Here is a 21050-nt window from a genome sequence, read left to right as displayed (position 1 = left end):
ACGGCTGACACCACCCTGATAGATCATAATACATAATATATACACGTGAATAATCACATACGACACAGTAAAATTACAACTCTTGTGGTAGTTTTGAAGGATGTCCATAAATTCTTTGCTCCTTTCATTCCCCTTTTCTTGAGTGTGGGTATACTACGTGAAGAATCTCTGGTGAATACAATGTAGTAGAAATGAAGAATTCTGACTCCTGAGGCTAAGTGACTGTTTTGTTCTCTCTGTGATCACTCTCTCTGGGGAAGCCACCGGCTATGTCTTGATGCTATTCAAGGTGCTCTATGGAAAGCTCCATGCGATGAGTAACAGAGCTTTCTGCCATCAGCCATTAAGTCAGTCATTGTGGAAGCAGAACCTACAACCCCAGTCAAGTCCTCAGACGACTTGGAGGATGCTTTGATTGTAATCTTATGAGAGATCTAAGCTAGAATCAGCTAGCTGGGCTACTCCCAAATTCCTGACCCATAGAAATTATGAGATAAATGTTTTTTTGTTTATTTTTTGAGACAGAGCCTCACTCTGTCACTCAGGCTGGAGTGCAGTGGCGTGATCTCGGCTCACTGCAACCTCCACCTCCTGGGTTCAAGTGATTCTCCTGCCTCAGCCTCCCAAGTAGCTGGGACTATAGGCATGCACCACTGTATCCGGCTAATTTTTATATTTTCAATAGAGACAGGGTTTCGTCATGTTAGCCAGGCGGATCTCGAACTCCTGACCTCAGGTGATGCAATCGCCTCGGCCTTCCACACGGCTGGGATTACAGGCGTGAGCCACTGCTCCCAGCCTGAGATAAATGTTTGACCCCACCAAGTTTGGGAGTAATTTGTTACACGGCAAAAGATAATTAAAATTTTTAGTTTTCATTATTATTAAAGGCTCCTACAAATATAATCATAACCAATCAACTTATAGAATTAGTTATTTAGTCCAAACAGCTCAAGTGCATCAGCACCTACACGTTTGTGGTTATCCCTATGCCTATAATACCCTGAATTCTACTCTGATTACCTACACTGATTATTCTTTCACGCTCTAGTGACGTCTCAGTTCTGTGATTGCTATTATTACTCGACATTTGCTTTTTTGCTCTCCAGGAACTAACAGTATATTCAAGGAGATGCAGTATAAAATAAAAGTGCAGTATAATTCTAAATATCCCTGATTTGATTACAACATATCTTTTGACATAAACATATTTCCTCATACATAAGAGTCCTCCAATTTTTATGTTTTCATATTAAATTTATTTTTAAACAACTAATCTCTATTTCCAATAGCCTCACCCCCTTTAAGAAAGATGTCTAGGCCGGGCGCGGTGGCTCAAGCCTGTAATCCCAGCACTTTGGGAGGCCGAGACGGGCGGATCACGAGGTCAGGAGATCGAGACCATCCTGGCTAACACGGTGAAACCCCGTCTCTACTAAAAAAAATACAAAATCTAGCCGGGCGAGGTGGCAGGCGCCTGTAGTCCCAGCTACTCGGGAGGCTGAGGCAGGAGAATGGTGTGAACCCGGGAGGCGGAGCTTGCAGTGAGCTGAGATCCGGCCACTGCACTCCAGTCCCGGCGACAGAGCGAGACTCCGCCTCAAAAAAAAAAAAAAAAAAAAGAAAGATGTCTAAGTGAGGCATTTGGGAGCATCCAAAGCAAAGAGTAATGCAGGGGGGCAAAAGATAGTAAGAGGAAAGTTATGAATAAAGACAATCGTAAGACAGACTAATTTTTACAACATCCTAGCATTCAGGCCTTGAAATGAAAAACTAAACATGAAGGCTTTACTTGGAAACTCAAAGAAAGAAAAGGAACTATAAAAGAATAATTCAGGTGCAATTCTATTAATCCTTTGTTGTATTTTTGTACAGCATACGCTTGTTGTATTATTCTGTATTTTGTATTATTGCATTTTATATTGTATTTTGTATTCTTTTACAACATAAAAGAATGATCATGTTTGCTTCTATGAAAAACTTACCTAATATTGATCATTACAAAGTATCCTTTTGGGGAGAACATAACCCTTTAATTTGGTATCTGGACTTAAGTTTTCATTGGATTACTTTCTCAGCAGATGGAAGTTTAATTATTTTCTGCGTATAACAAAATGAAGTTGAACTTCAGTGAATTTTAATTAAATGTTTCTTGTACTACCCTTATGGATGCTTTTCCAGTAAGGATGCAGACTAAATTAAAATGACTATAATACAAATTTCAAAAACAATGCTTAGCTAATATGGATATTCTGACACTCACAATTATTGCTCATGTACAAGGAATCTCATGAGAGCTCCAGAGGGAGAAATAATTATGGTCCAAAAAAGGCACACTATCTAAATTGCAGCACCCAGTGAATTCAGGTCTCAACCAATTTTAACACTAAGATTAGGCTGGGAGGAAAAAAAAAAAAAATCACATTTTCCAAAATAGAACAATTATAGAGAATTTTTTGGTATGAAATAGCCTAGTGAGAAATAGCTGAAAGAATTACAGAAAAGTCATACTGTTTCCTTTATTAGACTAAGAACTTAAGAACAGAGACCCTAACTTACAATAAGATGATTAAAATAAATACTACCTTAGTGAGTGCTGAATGTTAGTAAAGAGTGTTACAGAAAACACAGAAGCATGTAAAATGGAGAGGAGAGAAGGTGGTCAAGGAAGGCTTTTGAAAGGTAGTAAGGTGTAAGTGTAAACCTGAAGAGCTGAAACTGTCTTGTTTACAAATTAAATACAAATATTTCATTTATTATTTCAGGCTGACTAGAGTTATTTAATTTTAGATTTAAATTAATTTAATTTTATTTTTTGAGATGGAATCTTACTACCGTCACCCAGGCTGGAATGCAGTGGCACAATCTTGGCTCACTGCAACCTCCACCTCCCCGGATCAAGCCATTCTCCTGTCTCAGCCTCCTGAGTAGCTGGGATTACAGGCACGGACCATCACACCCTGTTTTTTTGTATTATTAGTAGAGACAGGGTTTTGTCATGTTGGCCAGGCTGGTCTCGAACTCCTGACCTCAAGTGATCCTCCCAAAGTGCTGGGATTACAGGTGTAAGCTACCGCACCTGACTGCTAGAGTTATTTTAGATGTATTGAAAATGCAGCAAGTTTATAAAACTATTTTTCATCTCATTTTTGTTGCTTATTAATAAGTAAAAACAGTGGCAAAATACACAGAAAGGCACTGCATCACTGAGTCTCATACAGAGAAGGTGATATGGCTATCTGTTACACTGCATTACGCCTTAATATTTTACTATTAACACAATTTTAGGCTTTAATAAGATTAAAAATCAAACATCAAAGATACATTAGCTTTCAAAGAAAAATATCCTCTAATTAATATTTACATTTTAACTAGCAACCTGACCCCCACATTAGATCAAAGATGAAACATGAGGAAGAAGATTTAAATAATGGAATAACAGTTTGTTCAGAATAAATCCTACTATGGTATTGTAAAAGAACAGCTCTGAAAGTATGATTCTGAAAGGTTTCATTGTAATATAAAACAATGAAAAGACTCAACTAGTCTTAAAGACATCTGTTTTTCATCTTCTCAAAAGTACTTAAATCTGTCCTCTGATTAAGTTTGTCCTTATGGCCTAATGACTTGGTTATTCTTTTACCATCACTGAAATAACAGTCTTTCTGGTTGCTTTTATAACTTTGCCTTCATCTTTGATGGTTTTCATTTTCACTATGGTATGTCTAGATGTATAACATATTTCTTAACATACTCAGCACTCATTAAGTTTTTTTTTTTTTTTTGAGACTGAGTCTTGCTGTGTTGCCCGGGCTGGAGTGCAGTGGCCGGATCTCAGCTCACTGCAAGCTCCGCCTCCCGGGTTTACGCCATTCTCCTGCCTCAGCCTCCGGAGTAGCTGGGACTACAGGTGCCCTCGACCTCGCCCGGCTAGTTTTTGTATTTTCAGTAGAGACGGGGTTTCACCGTGTTAGCCAGGATGGTCTCGATCTCCTGACCTCGTGATCCGCCCGTCTCGGCCTCCCAAAGTGCTGGGATTACAGGCTTGAGCCACCGCGCCCGGCCTCATTAAGTTTTTTTAATCTGAAGTTTCTGTTTAATTTTATAACACTTTACTCATTAGTACTACTTCTCTCTAATACATTTCTTTCTATGTATCTATTTTTTTAGACATGGGGTCTTGCTCTGTCATTCAGAGGAGTGCAGTGGCTTGATCATAGCTCACGGCACCCTGGAACTCCTGGGCTCAAGCAGTCCTCCCATCTCATCCTCCTGTGTAGCTAGTACTACAGGTGCACACCATCATGATCAAGGGCTTCTCTCGTTTTCTGAAACTTGTTTTTAAAGGACCGACGAAGTGTCTGACACTACCCTTCCCATATCAGAAAGGTCCGTCCATATCTTTTTATCCCTTTATTACTGTGATCTGGGTAAATTCCTCAGTATTACATTCTAATTCACTGTCTCCTCAACATTCTAAAATATATCCTGTTTATTAAATATGAATTTGTGAATGTTTTTTACATTCAGTATTTTGTGTTTTTACATTCCCTGGTTCTTATTATTTGCCATTTACTTGTTCAAGAAACTGATCATTTGGTCTGAGGTAGTTTCCCAAATTCTAGACTTAAGCAATACCACAAGGATTCAGTCAGAAAACACATTCTTCTGGCCTCCATACTTACTGTAAATGATTACTTAGATCTAGCAGCATACAGATTAAAATCCAATTTGTTGGCTGGGTGCGGTGGCTCACACTTGTAATCCCAGCACTTTGGGAGCTCGAGGCAGAAATATCACCTGAGGTCAGGAGTTCAAGACCAGCCAGGCCAACATGGTGAAACCCTGTCTCTATTAAAAATAGAAAATTAGATGAGGAAGGTGGCGCACCTGTAATCCCAGCTACTCAGGAGGCTGAAGCAGGAGAATCACCTGAACCCAGGAGGTGGGGGCTGCAATCAGCCAAGATCACGCCACTGCACTCCAGCCTGGGCGACAGAGCAAGACTCTGTCTCAAAAACAAAACAAAAAAATCAAATTTGTTGGAAGTGGATGGCGGTAAGTGGGACACAAAGTGGTAACTTAAAGTGCCATCTCTGCATAGTACCTACTACTTCCAGTACGTGCAGTAATATCTCCCATTAATCAATAATGTAGACTGATACTTATGGAAATTAATGATTAGTATCCACAGCATGCTGATCACTTTTGCTAAGTAGGTCACATTCTCAACTATACTCGTATTCTAGTTTTGAATAGTTGAGTCAGGCTGTGACAGATCCAATACCAGTTTATGCAAGGTCTGATTAAATAAAATGCAAATCAACACTGTAACAGTAAGAAATTAAATAACTGTTGTTTCTACAAGGATAATAGGTTGAAAGCTTTGTCAAGACTCAACAAAGGTGAGTCATTAAAATAAATGCTGGTGTTACAGACTGACAGAAAATCAAAAAATATGGATTCTGAATTCAAGACTGCATGACAGAGCCAAGATGGACAGGATTTATGCTCTCACCTGAAAAAAGTAAATGAAAACAAAAACCAAATTGCACAAAATGATTTTTAGATGTTGGATTATCAGAGTAGAACGGTAATCTCTGAGGGAGGAAAACATAAGGTGAGCACTAAGACTGCCCCCAGATATATACATGCCATTTAACAGTTTAAGTAGGGGAAAATTTACCTTACAAGGGGCACAAAATGAAGTCCTTCAAACTGAAAGGAAATAACACGATACAATAACTAAATTCCACAGGAAAAAATGAAGATCATCAAAAATGTTAACAAGAAAGTAAATTAGAAGACAGTTTGCGTCCTTTGTAGGGACATGGATGCAGCTGGAAACCATCATTCTTAGCAAACTATCACAAGAACAGAAAACCAAACACCGCATGTTCTCACTCATAGGTGGGAACTGAACAATGAGATCACTTGGACTCGGGAAGGGGAACATCACACACTGGGGCCTATCATGGGGAGGGGGGAGGAGGGAGGGATTGCATTGGGGAGTTATACATGATATAAATGATGAATTGATGGGTGCTGACGAGTTGATGGGTGCAGTACACCAACATGGTATAAGTATACATATGTAACAAACCTGCACGTTATGCACATGTACCCTAGAACTTAAAGTATTAAAAAAAAAAAGACAGTAAGTGTATTTTCTTCTCTTAATTTTGTTAAGAGATGACTGACACTGAAAAAATGATGTACAGGTGGGTTAGTAACTAATGTAGACAAAATATATACGACAATAATAGCACAAAGGAAGGACAAGAAAATGAAGCTAGGCTACAGTAGTGCTTTGTGGAATATTTAGAGCTAATAAGGGGAGTTCAGAAAGGAGCAAGGATATAAAATGAATTAGGCCAGGCATGATAGTTCACGCCTAATCACAGCACTTTGGGAGGCTGAGGCTGGTGGACGGTTTGAGCCCAGGAATTTGAGACCAGCCTGGACAACATGGTGAAAACTCGCCTCCACTAAAAATACAAAAAGCTAACCAGGTATGGTAGTGTGTGCTTATAGTCCCAGGTACTCAGGAGACTGAGGTGGGAAGATCTCCTGAGCCCAGGACGTTGAGCCTGAAGTGAGCTCTGACTGTGCCACTGCACTCACACCTGGGTGACAGAGTAAAACCCTGTCTCAAAAAAACCAAACCAAACCAAAACGAAAAGATTAGCAAAGGATGGCTCACACCTGTAATCCCATCACTTTGGGAGGCTAAGGCAGGTGGATCACTTGAGTCCAGGAGTTGAAGACCAGCCTGGACAACAGGGCCAAACCCTGACTCTACAAAAATAACAAAAATTAGCCAGGCATAGTGATGTGTGCTTGTAGTCCCAACTACTCAGGGGGCTGAGGCGGGAGTACTGCTTGAGCCCAGGAGGTCGAGGCTGCAGTGAGCAATGATCATGACACTGCACTCCAGCTTGGACAACAGAGCGAGATCCTGTCTCCAAAAAAAAAAAGCAAATTAAAACCAAAGCAACCAGACAGAAAGAAATAATAAATATTGAAGCATAAATCAAGGAAATAAAAAAGAGAAAGCCAACAAAACTACAAGTCCATTATTATTTGAAAAGATCAACAAAACTGAAACTTATAGTGAGATGGAGAAAGACAAAAGAGAAGACACAAATCACACAAGAATAAATAAGGGGGCTGCCAACCCTCCAAAAATTAAAATGACTACAAAATATTATGAATAATATTATGCCATTAAATTTACAATTTGCATGAAATAGACATTGCCTGAGAAATACAAATTACCAAATCTGACTCAAAAACAAAAAATCTGGCGGTGTGCAGGGCACAGTGACTCATACCTATAATCCTAGTATTTTGGGAGGCCGAGGCACAAGGACTGCTTGAGGTCAAGAGTTCTCAACCATTCTGGGCAAAATAGAGAGCTCTAGTTTCTACAAAAAATAAAAAATTAGCTAGGTATGCTGGAGTTTGCCTGCAGTCCCAGCTACTTGGGGGCTGAGGCAGGAGAACTGCTCGAGCCCAGGAGAATGAGGCTCTAGGGATTTGTGATTGTGCCACTGCACTCTAGCCTGGGTGACAGCGAGAGACTCTGTCTCAAGAAAATAAATTGATAAAAAACAAAAAACAAAACAAAATAAAAAAAATTCAGGATAGATACATAAAGTAAATTGAATTAGTAATTAAAACTCTTTACACAAAGAAAAGCCTGGGATCAAGGGGCTTCTCTGCTGAATTCTACCAACGTAGAAATATTACCAATCCTTCATAAATTCTTTCAGAAAACAGAGCAGGAAGAATGGCTCCCAGTGTATTCTATAAGGCTAGTATTGACACTGTTACTCCTTATGAAAGTAAATGCACAAATCCTTAACAAAATACTAGCAAACTGAATCCAGCAGCATATAAAAAGGATTGTATATCAGGACCATGTGGAATTTCTCCTAGAATGCAAGGTTGGTATAATATCTGAAAATCGATGAACACAATACACCATTATTAGTAGAATAAAAGAAAAAACCTGCATGACCACCTCATTCAAAACAGAAAAAATACAGAAAAATATCAATCCATCATGATAAAAACACCCAACAAATCAGACTAGAAGTAAATTTCCTCATCCTACTAAAGGGTATCTATACAAAACTTACAGTTGATAACATCATGCCTAATTTCAAAGTCTGATTGTTTCCCCCTTAAGATAAGGAATAAATTAAATATTGTTAAGAGGTTAATTCTCCCCAAATTGGTTTAGAGAGTCATTACAATCCCTATGATAATTTCAGAAACTTTTGTTCAAAAATCGACAAGCTGATCCTAAGATTTATATAGAAATGCAAAGAATCTATACTAGTCAAAATTTTTTTGAAAACGAAGAATAAAGTAAGACAACTTTATCTAATTTTAAAAGCTCATCTAAAGCATACTCAACGCAGTTGGTATCAGTGTAAGGATATACAGAAAATCCAAAAATAAAACCTTGTTTTTATGGTCAATTCATCTTCAAGAGAGATGGCACAGTAATTCAATTGGGTAAGGATACTTTGTCATTAAATGGTGCTAGGAAAACTGAAAATTTGTATGCAGAAAGTAGACTTCTGCCCTTATATCACATCATGTACAAAAATTGAATTAAAAATGGTTCATATGCTTTAATAGAAGAGATAAAATGATTAAACTTCTAAAATAAAACACAGAAGAAATCTTAGGGTTAGGCAATGTTCACAGATACCAAAAGCATGACCACAGAAGAAAAACTAATGAATTGGGCCATATAAATTGAAAACATTTGCTCTGTAAAGGTCACCATTAAGAAAATGAAAGAAAGCTATACATCTGTTAACAAACTTGTATCAAGAATACCAGCCAGGTGTGGTGGCATGAATGGCACGGTGGCTCATGTCTGTAATCCCAGCACTTTGGGAAGCCAAGGTGGGTGGATCACTTGAGGTCTGGGGTTTGAGACCAGCCTGACAACATGGTGAAACTCCGCCTCTATTAAAAATACAAAATTAGGGCCCGGTGCGGTGCCTCATGCCTATACTTCCAGCACTTTGGGAGGCCGAGGCAGGTGGATCACAAGGTCAGGAGATAGAGACCATCCTGGCTAACATGGTGAACTCCGTCTCTACTAAAAATACAAAAAATTAGTCAGGCGTGGTGGCAGGCACCTGTAGTTCCGGCTACTCGGGAGGCTGAGGCAGGAGAATGGTGTGAACCCAAGAGGCGGAGCTTGCAGTGAGCAGAGACTGCGTGACACTGTACTCTAGCCTGGGCGACACAGCGAGACTCTGTCTTTAAAAAAAAAACAAAAACAAAAAAACCCACAAAATTAGCTGGGTGTGGTGGTGCACACCTGTAATCCCAGCTACTTGGGAGGGTGAGGCAGGAGAACCACTTGGATCTGGGAGGCAGTGGTTGCAGTGAGCTGAGATTGTGCCACCGCACTCCAGCCTGGGCAACAAGAGCGAGACTCCGTCTCAACCAAACAAACAAACAAACAAAAAAACACACAAAGTACTCCTATAAAACCCTTCTTAATAATTGTTAGAATAAACAGACAGAAAAAGGAGAAAGGACTTGAATAACACTATTAACCAATTTGACCTAACTGGTATAAGACACTAGCCAACAAAAGCAGAATATACATTATCTTCTTGAGGAAATGAAACATTCACCAAGATAGAGTTTATTGTGGGTCTCATACAAATCTCAATAAATTCAGAAGCATTCAAATCACACAAACTATGTTCTTTGACTACAGTGAAATTAAATTAGAAATCAATAGCAGAAAGATATCTAGAAAATCCTCAAATATCTGCACACTAAATGTCATGCTTCAAAATAATCCATGGATTAAACAAAAAATAAAAAAGGAAACTAGACAGTATTTTGAACTAAATAAAAAAGCAAATACAATATATCCAAATTTAGGACACATAGCTAAAGCAGTGCTTTAAAAAATGTATAGGAGTAAATTCCCTTATTAGAAAAACAAAGGGTCAAATCAATGACCTCGAAGTCTACCTTGAGAAACTAAGAACAGCTGAGGAAGTCAAACTCAAAGTAAGCAGATGAAAGGAAATAAAGGACAGAAATCAATGAAATAGAAAACAAAAATAACAGAAAAATCCAATATAAAATAAGATTAAAACAGCTCCACATACACTGAACAATGAAAAGAGAAAGGGGGGAAGAAAACAGGGGGAAAAGGAGTGGGAGAGAGATAGATGTTAAATTACCAATATTATGATCAACTTTATGCTGATAGTTTTTTAATATAACTCAACAACCTAGATGAATGTACCCATATCTTGTAAGACATAAACTACCAAAGGTTACTCAGGAACAATAGATAACCTCAATAGCCCTATAACTACTGGAGAAATTTCATAGTTAAAAATCTTTCTACAATGAAAATTCTAGGCTCCAATGGTAGAACTCTTATCTGAAGAAGAAATAATACCAATTCTATCAAACTCATCGAGAAAATTAAAGAAGAGAGAATACACTGCAACTCAATCTACAAGGCCAGCATTACCCTGGTAACAAAGGCAGACAATGATATTCATTAAAATAAAGTTAGAGATATTTACCCCTCTTGAGCACAGATGCAGAAGTTCTTAGAAAAAGCTCAGCAAATCACATCCAACAATATACAGATAACATATCACAAGCATATGGGCTTTACTCTATGTGTTCATGTTAACATCTGAACATAAACAAATTCATCACATTAAGTCTTTAAAAAATAAAACAACATACTGATCTCAATAGATGCAGAAAAATATTTGACAAAATCTAAGATATATTCCTAATAAAAACTCTAAGAAAACTAGGAATAAAAAGAAACTTCCTCAATCTGATAAGGGGCATCTATGAAAATATTACAGGTAGGCCAGGCATTGTGGCTCACGCCTGTAATCCCAGCACTTTGGGAGGCCAAGGCAGGCAGATCACCTGAGGTCGGGAGTTTGAGACCAGCCCGACCAACAGGAAGAAACCCTGTCTCTACTAAAAATACAAAATTAGCCGGGCGTAGTGGAGCATGCCTGTAATCCCAGCTACTCAGTAGGCTGAGGCAGGAGAATCACTTCAACCTGGGAGGCGGAGGTTGCAGGGAGCTGAGATCGCACCATTGCACTCCAGCCTGGGCATCAAGAGCAAAACTCCATCTTAAAAAAAAAAAATATATATATATAATGTGTATTACAGCTAGCAACACATTCAATGATTTAAAAAACTCTGATTTTGTTCAGAGAAAGAAGCCAGATTCCCCCCTCTGACAAAAAACCCCCAAGATATATTGTATAATTCCATTTATATAAAATTTTAGAAAATGTAAAAAAATCAGATAGCACATCAATGCTTGCTTGAGGATGATGGCAAGGCAGAACGACAGGAAGGGAGATAGAAAGGAGTTACAAAGTGCCATTAGAAAACTTGGCACTTGAATTACTTAAGGACAATGGAGAGATTCATTATCTCGGTTGTGGTGGTGGTATGTATACACAGGTGTATGTATGTCAAAAACTCATCAAATTATGAACTTACATGTGCAGTTTATTTTATGTGAATTATACCTCCATAAAGTTGCAGTAAAAAAAAAACAAAAAACAAAAAACAAAAACAAAGACTGCATGGCAGGTATATGGAAATTCTAGTTCTTTTTAAAACAAATATATTAGTAACATGTTATACATGCAGTATGTCCAAGAAAGCGAACATAAAACTCCAATCAGACAATCCATACTCAACATAAAAGCCTTGGACCTATTTCAAAAGAACATTTTGTTCTTTCGGTTAAAATGTTTAAGTTCCATTAAAATAAATTATCAAACAGATACACACACACACACACACAAAGCTGCCCCTTGGTATACAAAGGGAATTGCTTCTAGGACTGCTCACATATAGCAAAATCCATGCATACTCAAAAATACCACAGTTGTCTCTGAGTAATCTGCATATTCAAGAAGTTAGCCCTCCACATAAACAGGTTTCATATCCCACAAATACTGTATTTTCAATCTGTGTTTAGTTGGAAACAAATGGTTTACAGGCAATTCTTGCAGTTCAAACCCATGTTGTTCAAAGGTCAGCTGTGTATGTGTGTATTTCTTTGTTTTGTTTTAGACAGGGTCTTGTTATGTCACCCAGGCTAAAGTGCAATGGCGCAATCAAGGCTCACTGCAGCCTTGACCTCCTGGGTTCAGGCAATCCTCCCACCTCAGCCTCCCGAGTAGCTAGGACTACAAGTGCACGCTACCACACCTGGCTGATTTTTAAATTTTCTGTAGAGACGCAGTCTTGAACTCCTGGTCTCAAGTGATCCCCCAACCTTAGCCTCCCAAAGTGTTAGGACTACAGGGATGAGCCACCACATCCCACCGCTCTATATTAATTAGCCAAATATACTCTCAAATGGGTATGAAAACAGTGCTTCTATTTATTGTCTGTCTACTTACATCACATCTAATCAACAGAAGGTAACAAGTATATGTATATGATTCATTCATTCAATGTAAAATATGCTCTTTTATAATATAGTTAGTGTTTTTAAGGTTCTTGGGCTTCACAGAAAGACAAACTAAAATCATTTGCAATGGAGGATGACAAAAATATTTTGCTAACAGCTTTTATTTCAATGTGTTTATCTGAAAGGAAACAAGAATGAAGATATAGTTGTTGCATTAACTGCAGGGGGTGCCCTTCTCTGTCCTCTCTTCACCCAGCTTCACATAGGTTTTTTGTTTTTTTTGTTTTTTTAATTATTAATTTGCCCATGGAACAAAATGAGTACCACAGAGCAAGAAGCAGGGCATTTCATTTTTTAAATGTGAAAACAAGAATATCTTATTAAAGCCACATTAGTTTACGATTCTATTAATTAATATTCCATTAGTATAAATCCTAGTACATAAGCTACTTCCAACGGCCTATGTTCTGAATTTGGAAGAGTGTAACAGTGGTAGTGGCAGCAGTCATACAATTTCTTATATAGTTGTCGTGTGACACTGACAGCCAAAGTTGTTTTGCAGAAAACAAAACACAAGTCATAATTAGTGAGTTTTACAGTTAGCCTGGGCCACACACACAAACAAAAAAATCAATAAATGTTTAATTGAAAAGCCTTCAAAATTATTTTTAAAATCTCTTACCGGTATCTATGAACAAATATACCCTTAAAAATAGAGTTCATCATATTTTCGATTTCATCCTGATTTTCTTGTAGCTGAAATGAAAAAATATATATAAATTGAAATACTGGTCACTTTATTTGGAAGGAACAGTTCCAATTGTTTTTAAATCCCGGTTATTCTCATTCTGGGTAGTTTTCAACCCTTTTTCTCACTTGTATGACAGATGTGTGAAATTACCAGTATATTTCCATTATTCCTATACATTTATATCATGTTGGTTTTAGAACTTTCCACTCTCTCTCTCTAGACACAAACTTCACAATGACAAACAAGGAGTGGTGGCATAGCTAAGTGTGGTCAGATTCCTCTCTCTGAAATATCATCTGCCTTAGGAACAGACCTCTTCTGTCCAAATCAGGTCCCTGGGCTTGGTTTTGCCTTTCTTGGTTAAAGAAACATCCCTAATTAACATATTTGATGTTGTAAAAGAAACTTCCTACTCCATCTTATGTATCCAAACATTACTCTGCATCGCACTAGCCTGTAACAGAGAGCAGGTCACGATCCCAAAATAAGAGGTATAACAGAAGATAAAAAGGATCCTGGCTACTTATGGTGAAGTACAGTAACAAAATAAAAAATATCTATGGCAAAGATACGAATTTCAGGCAACAAAACTGATCAGAGTTAACGTTTGTATTTATTATTACTCAAAAACAACAACGGCATTGAATTACATTCAAGGTGGTATTTATTATTCTAATTTATTCTATAATTTACTGTATAGTAATATTCAGTGAAATATTTGCTTTTACTACATACATGAATGTGACAATAAAATTTCCTCAGATTTATTCTTTTGCTGTATGTTTTGTTTCAGGTTTTACCAAAATAATTTTGGGAATACTTTTATAGCAAATCATTCAAATTTCTGCAACTTCCTCCAAGTGTTAAAAGTTACTTTTATTGCATTTATCATATAAAAACTAATTATTTTATAAAAGGCATATATTTCTGAGTCAGCAGTACTTACAAAAGCCCAGCTCTAGTACTTACTTCTATAATATTTCAAGTACGGTATGTGTGAAGGGTTAAACTATGCTCCTTAAAAATTTGTAAGTTGAAATTCTAACCCTGAGTACCTCAGAATGTGAAATTAGGAAAGAGGACTGTGGCAGATTTAATTCATTAAGATGGGGCCATACTGGAGTAGGGTAGGACCCTAATCCAATACGACTGATGTCCTAAAGAATAAATTTGGGGACAGACATACACACAGGAAGAATGTCATGCAAAGACTGGGATTATGCTGCCACCAGCCAAGCAACTACCAGACACTAGGAGAGAAGCCTGGAACACATCCTTCCTAACACCTTCCAAGGGAGGATGGCCCTGCCAGCACCTTGATCTTGGAATTCTAGCCTGCAAAACTGCGAGATAATAATATTATTTTTTTAAGTCATTCAGTTTGTGGTACTTTGTCATAGCAGCCCTATCAAACTAATACAGTATGGCTAATAATTTAATCAAAACAGTGCTGCTTTTTCTTGCCTGTTATGAACCCATTATTATTCATACATAATTCCCTTGCAGTAATGTGATAATCTTTTTTCAAGTTATAAGATAGACTAATAGTGCAGATCTAAGATTTTATGTAGCATTGGATAAATAAAAATGTTTCCTATTAAAAACCCAGTATAGGCCGGGCATGGTGGCTCACACCTATAATCTCAGCACTTTGGGAGGCCGAGGTGGATGGATCACCTGAGGCTGGGAGTTTGAGACCAGCCTGATCAACATATGGAGAAACCCCATCTCTACTAAAAATACAAAATTAGCCAGGTGTGGTGGCGCATGCCTGTACTCCCAGCTACTTGGGAGGCTGAGGCAGGAGAATCGCTTTTGGGGAGGCGGAGGTTGCAGTGAGTCAAGATCGCGCCATGGCACTCCAGCCTGGGCAAGAAGAGCGAAACTCCAACCCAAAAAAAAAAAAAAAGTATAAAATCATTTTTAACACATATATGAAAATGTCATTGTAAAACTGAGACCAATCTTATTCACAGGAGTCACTATAAAACTGGGACCAATCGTATGCATAGGAGTGCCTTATACATCAGCTAGTATGTAGCCTTTGGCTTTTTCCTGGAAATGTAGCTTTGCTGGCTCCCAGTTCTGACTTTAGTATTTGTCATACTTTTTGAGCCTATAGCCTTACTTTTTTGAGTTGCCTAACTCCCAGATTAACTTCTTTCAAAAACAGACATGTTCTATGATTCCTTTCTGCCATCAGACGGCACTTACATGATCACCAATGAACACTCCAGTTTCACTTGGAAACCCTGACATCAAATAACCTAATTAAATATATGTATAAACTTTTTTACAGAAGATATAAAAAGTACTAATGTTATATATATTCCACACATTTACAGAACATAAAATCATCAGTTGCCAACTTACCTCTTTGCGTTTCTGAAGTAGTAACTCCAACCTTTCATTGGCTCTCTTCCCAATCATTTTATTTCTCTCAGCTTCATACTGTCTCTGGGTATTATCCTGATGAATACTGAGGTTTAAGGCAACATTCACCAGAGCAGTCATGAGCTTCATGGCTATGAAATGAAGAAATATTAAAATACCTATGAATCAAAACTTTATCCATATTAAGATTATAAATAAACCCAATGGATGAAGAAATGAAACTAGTGAATTTCTGTTTTACAACCCAGGCATAATTTTAGTTTAAATAAAAGATAACTAATGTATAGAAATAAACTCATCTGCAACATAATTTTCTCTACCTCAGCTTGGCTTGTTAACACTTTCCATTTAAACACAGCCTCATCCTAACTAACAGAAGAAAGCAATGTAGTAGTATCATCTTCAACAACTCCTTTCCCCCACTTCTAAAAATATACACGTTAAGGGCACACTAATCAAGCCTAAACCTCTCTTCTGATCATCAAATATGAGTATATATAAATGCATCCTTAGTACCTTTACTTAAATGTGTCAAAGGTATCTTAGATGTTTTAAATGTTTACAATCAATTTGTGATCTTTACCCCCACATATGGTCCTCTCCCTTTGTTCCTCACCTCAGAGTTGCACAACCTCCAAACCCTGAAAAACATACTGATCCTACCAAACTCATAAAAGTACATTTAAAATGTACTTTGTGAATTTCCAATTGACCTATCCTCCCCAGCCACAGTGATAATGTACTTTTAAATGTTCACTTGTATTTGTAAATCTTACTACTTTCAAATTTGTTTCACATCCTCTGACAAACTGGTATGACATACACCTCAAACTTCCGTCTTTTCATATTTGTTTTCATTACTGAGATAGTGAGAATATAGGAAATACAGGCAGAGGAACAAGAGAGTTTGTAGTGGTAAATAATTTCCCCTTTTTGTTCCTTTTTGGCTATTCGTGTGCAAATATGAACATTCAGTTATTTAAAAAATTGAACTATTCAGTGTTTAGAATAACTGATTCATTTATCTGCAAACATACCCATATAATTAAAAGCAAGCATGCACTGTTTATAAACTTTCATTTTCTTTTTTTTTTTGAAGTGGAGTTTCACTCTTGTTGACCAGGATGGAGTGCAATGGTGCAATCTTGGCTCACTGCAACCTCCACCTCCTGGGTTCAAGTGATTCTCCTGCCACAGCCTCCCGAGTAGCTGGGATTACAGGCATGCACCACCACGCCCAGCTAATTATTGTATTTTTTAGTAGAGACAGGGTTTCACCATGTTGGCCAGGCTGGCCTCGAACTCCCGACCTCAGGTGATATGCTCACCTTGGCCTCCCAAAGTGCTGGGATTACAGGCATGAGCCACCATGCCTGGCCTATTTTTTTCTTAATTACGTATGTAAACATGTATGTTTTCTAAATACACGTACGTATGTATGTATGCTGTATGTGTATTTCTATCTACATGCACACTCAATTTGTTATTCGGAAACTCTATCTACATTTTGATCAGTTCTGTGTTATTAAATAATTGCTGCTGTCTTTAAACCAAAATGTAAGATAAAAAATCTGAAAAACAAATGTTTAAGTTAGTGATTATTACATGTAAAAATTAAAATGCAAAAATCCTGAAAAACAAATTTATTTAAATTAGTGACCAGAAATGGATTTTTCAGGATTTTTGCATTAGAAATGCATTAAATTAAAATGTTTCTTTCCCTGTGATAGTGTCTCAAACACTAAACTGAGAAATAGTCTTGTGTTTCAAAATATAAGATAGTGATTTTGAGTTTTGTGTGTTGCCAGCAGTAGTATATTGGACTACACTATGGAAGTTTAAAAGAATTTGTAAAATTAAACTGTATAAGGAAAGAGAACAGCTCAAAGACAAGAGCAATCTGCAGCATTCAAACTATCAAGTTGATAATACTAGTTTATCAGTGTTTGTTCTGAGCATATGAAGTGACACCCAAAGGAACTTAATTTACTATCTACCTTCAGATATCTAACGCAAAATGACTTGAAGATCCAGGAGCTGAAAAGCATTAAAATTAACACCAACTCTAGTTGCAATTCACCAGTGGAAACTGAGGCACGGCTTTTTAAAAACCTCATAGCTTTTACTTTCAGCTATATAATTTCTTGTGAACCCAGATCCCAAACTCCAAATGTCATTATTTAATGACTCTCCTTCCATCCCAGATACATAAACAGTAATCAACAAACTAAAACAGACAAGACATGTAAAAAATGATCAATATATCTTCGGAAGCATATTAGGTATAAAACAGCAGTGTTTACTGAGATAAAATATTTTTAAACCTGTAAAACTGAGACTTCACTGAGTAACACATAAACAGCTATTAAAACAAACCTCAAATTAAACGATAGACATAAAATCAAGATTATGATGTTTTAATTGAGTCCACTGAAAAAGACTTATCCCTGCATAGAATTGGTATTATTAAATTTTCCTGGTACTACTAACAAAACCTTTTTATAAGTTAATAATCCTGCAGGAATTCAGCCATTATAATGTGACATCAGCTTTTAAGTGGCTTCTTTTTGTCTAGCAAGGAGAAGAATACGTCCTTCATTCAGCTTTCACATTTTAACTGCTGACTATAAAATGGTAAATATGTTCTAGTACAGCGGTACTGAGAGTGTGGTCTGCAAATAGGTGTTGACCACAACAAGTTTATTAGAAGTTCATTATAAGCAAAAAATTGAAAACATTTAGAAATTTTTATAGCAATCTGACAATTTAATGCCTGTTGATTTTAATAACATGACACTAATACATACATATATACTGCATTTTACAAAATGCATTTTTACAAAAGTACCAGGTTGCGACAGATTTGTAATTAAAAACTGGCCATTCATCATAGCTGAAGAAGCACTTATTTAAAATCCTTGTTCATTCATCTAACAATCCAGCATATACTGAGCACTGTTCTAGTATAAGAATACATAAGTGAACAAAACAAAGTACTTGCTTTTGTGATTTTTACACTCTAGTGAGGAAAAGAAGACAATAAATGAATAGATAATATGCAAATGAAAAAAACACGTCAGTTAAGGATTAGTGCTATAAAGAAAAAGTATGGTAAAAATATTAGAGAGTGAAGGGGGTGCTATTTTAGATGGTCTTTCGGGAAGGCCTCTCTGAGGCCTTGACATTTGAGCATGAAGTGAAGGAATGGTCACATGATTCCACAGCAAAACAGTTTTCCAGGAACAGTTATAAGGTAAACTGTTGGGAGGAGGGTATTCACTATAGAGCATAATATTTAGTCTGGTTGGAGCACACAGGCAGTCAGAGGCAGAAGAGGATACTTAAAAGGAAGGAAGAGGCCAGATTATAAGAGTGTTACTAGGATTCAGTTAACCTATCCTCTCCTTAGGGCTCGTGAATTAAATCTAACTGCGTAAGATCTCCTAGAGAATGTGGAGTGTGTGAAATAGCCTGAATTAGACTTTAAACTGATGTGTGACCAGAGTATAGGAGAGTAAAACTGGAAATAGGAGCAGTGAGGGAGAGCTGAAAATATTTTGCTCAAAGTTTGCAATGAGTCTTAAGTTTTTCGCCTTTGGCAACTCAGTGAAATGATGCTGGATTAGATTAAGTTGGCAGCAATAAGTAGAGAGAAATTGTTAGATTTGAAGTGTATTTTGAAAATACTAGGCTGGGCGAGGTGGCTCATGCCTATACTCCCAGCACTTTGGGAGGCTGAGGCAGGTGGATCACTGGAGGTCACGAGTTCGAGACCAGCCGGGTCAACATGGTGAAACCCCGTTTCTATTAAAAATACAAAAAAAAAAATTTTGCCAGATGTGTTGATGCACGCCAGTAATCCCAGCTACTTGGAAGGCTGAGGCAGGAGAATCGCTCAGCGATTGAGGTAGAGACTGCAGTGAGCTGAGATTGCACCACTGCACTCCAGTCTTCCAGCCTGTGAGATACAGCAAGACTCCATCTCAAAAAAACAAAACAAAACAAAACAAAAAAAAAAAAAAGAAAAAAAGAAAGAAAGAAAGAAAAGGAAAAGGAAAGAAAATACCGCTGAGAGAATTTGTTAGATTACAATGAAGGAAATGAGATAAATAGAAAGAGCAAAGATAATTAGAAATATTTTTATTAGTTATGTAAGTGGAAATGTCTAGTAGATACACATTTGGAAGTCATTATCAAAGATACTGGTATTCAGAACCATAAAACTAGATGGAAATTAGAAAAAGGTGGTATTATTTGTGTGTTGTAAACAAACGATCACTAAGATATTTGTTGATGGAAAAATAACAGACAAAATAGCCTTACAGTGTGTACATGCTATCATTTGTGCAAAATAATGTATTATTTTTACGTGCCAGTCACTCTTCTAAGCTGTATAAACATACTTATCCATATACAATTCACAAATCTACGAAGGAAGTACTATCATTATTAGTCCCTTTTTACAGTAAGAGAAAACTGAGGCACAGATCAGCTAAAAGACTTGATGGTTACACAGTAACTGGCAGAGATAGAATTTGACCACAGGCAGTCTTGCTCCATAGTCCCAGCTCTTAAACACCACACCCTATTGCCTCTCACTGAATGTGTATTTGCTATTATTTGCATATAACATGTTTGCAAAAACGTAAGGAACTTTGGCAACTTTGGTTGTCTTCAAGGAGCTAATTTGAGGGTCAGGGACAGTGTTCAAAGAGTAACATTTCACCATATAAAATTTTACTTTTTTTTTTTTTTTTTTGAGACAAGGTCTTGCTCTGTCACCCAGAACAGAGCACAGTGGTGCAATCACAGCTCCCTGCAGCCTCGATCTCCCAGGCTCAAGTGATCCTCTCATCTCAGCCTCCTGAGTAGCTGGGACTACAACTACCACCATGCCCAGCTAATTAACAAAAAAAAATTTTTTTGTTTTTGGTACAGATGAGGGTCCCACTATATTGCCCAGGTTGGTCTTGAACTCCTGGCCTCAAGTGATCCTCCCACATCAGCCAAAGTGTTGGGATTACAGGGATGAACCATAGCGCCTGGCATACTCTGAATTTTAAATCATGTAACTATAATTTTCCCCCTCATCAATATTTTTAAATAAAAATAATGTCTATGAAATTGGTTTTCACTTTATTCAATTAGGAGTGAATGCATAAAAAAAACTGAAGATTGAGTCTCAAGATAATTCAGTATTTGCAGTTTAGCTTTCTAAAATCACCAGGACAATGTGGTATTCCAGAAAACAAGTGAAGATGGTGTTCCAAAAAGAAAAAAAGGTAGCTGTGTCTTTCCAAAGGAAAAAAAGATGACAACTGGAGCTGCTCACTGATTTGGGCAATAAGAAGGTAACTGCTGACCTCAACAGGAGAGGCAGTGAAGTGGTAGAGACAGAAACCTAATAGGAGAAGACTGAGTGGAGAGAGTGAA

At 37.3% G+C, this 21050-nt stretch overlaps 1 protein-coding gene across 6 annotated transcripts in view; it reads right to left on the bottom strand.

Annotated features, from left to right (window-relative positions):
• Positions 1-21050, bottom strand: part of STAG1 (stromal antigen 1) — a 421343-nt gene that overhangs the window by 148550 nt on the left and 251743 nt on the right. For 5 of the 6 annotated variants that reach the window (XM_033212569.1, XM_033212568.1, XM_033212571.1 and 2 more), the window contains 2 exons: positions 15597-15748; positions 13155-13228 (listed from right to left, as the gene is read on the bottom strand). In XM_033212569.1, coding sequence (XP_033068460.1) covers positions 13155-13228; positions 15597-15748 — 226 coding nt within the window. Of the gene's footprint in view, positions 1-13154; positions 13229-15596; positions 15749-16233; positions 16253-21050 lie in introns of those variants that run through there. The other variant, XM_033212573.1, reaches the window with a different exon arrangement.

This window comes from Trachypithecus francoisi, unplaced genomic scaffold (assembly GCF_009764315.1).
Source record: "Trachypithecus francoisi isolate TF-2019V2 unplaced genomic scaffold, Tfra_2.0 Lachesis_group0, whole genome shotgun sequence".
Taxonomy (NCBI): Eukaryota; Metazoa; Chordata; class Mammalia; order Primates; family Cercopithecidae; genus Trachypithecus; species Trachypithecus francoisi.
Note: the sequence above shows the minus strand (reverse complement) of the source record. Positions and strands in the feature narration are given on the sequence as shown.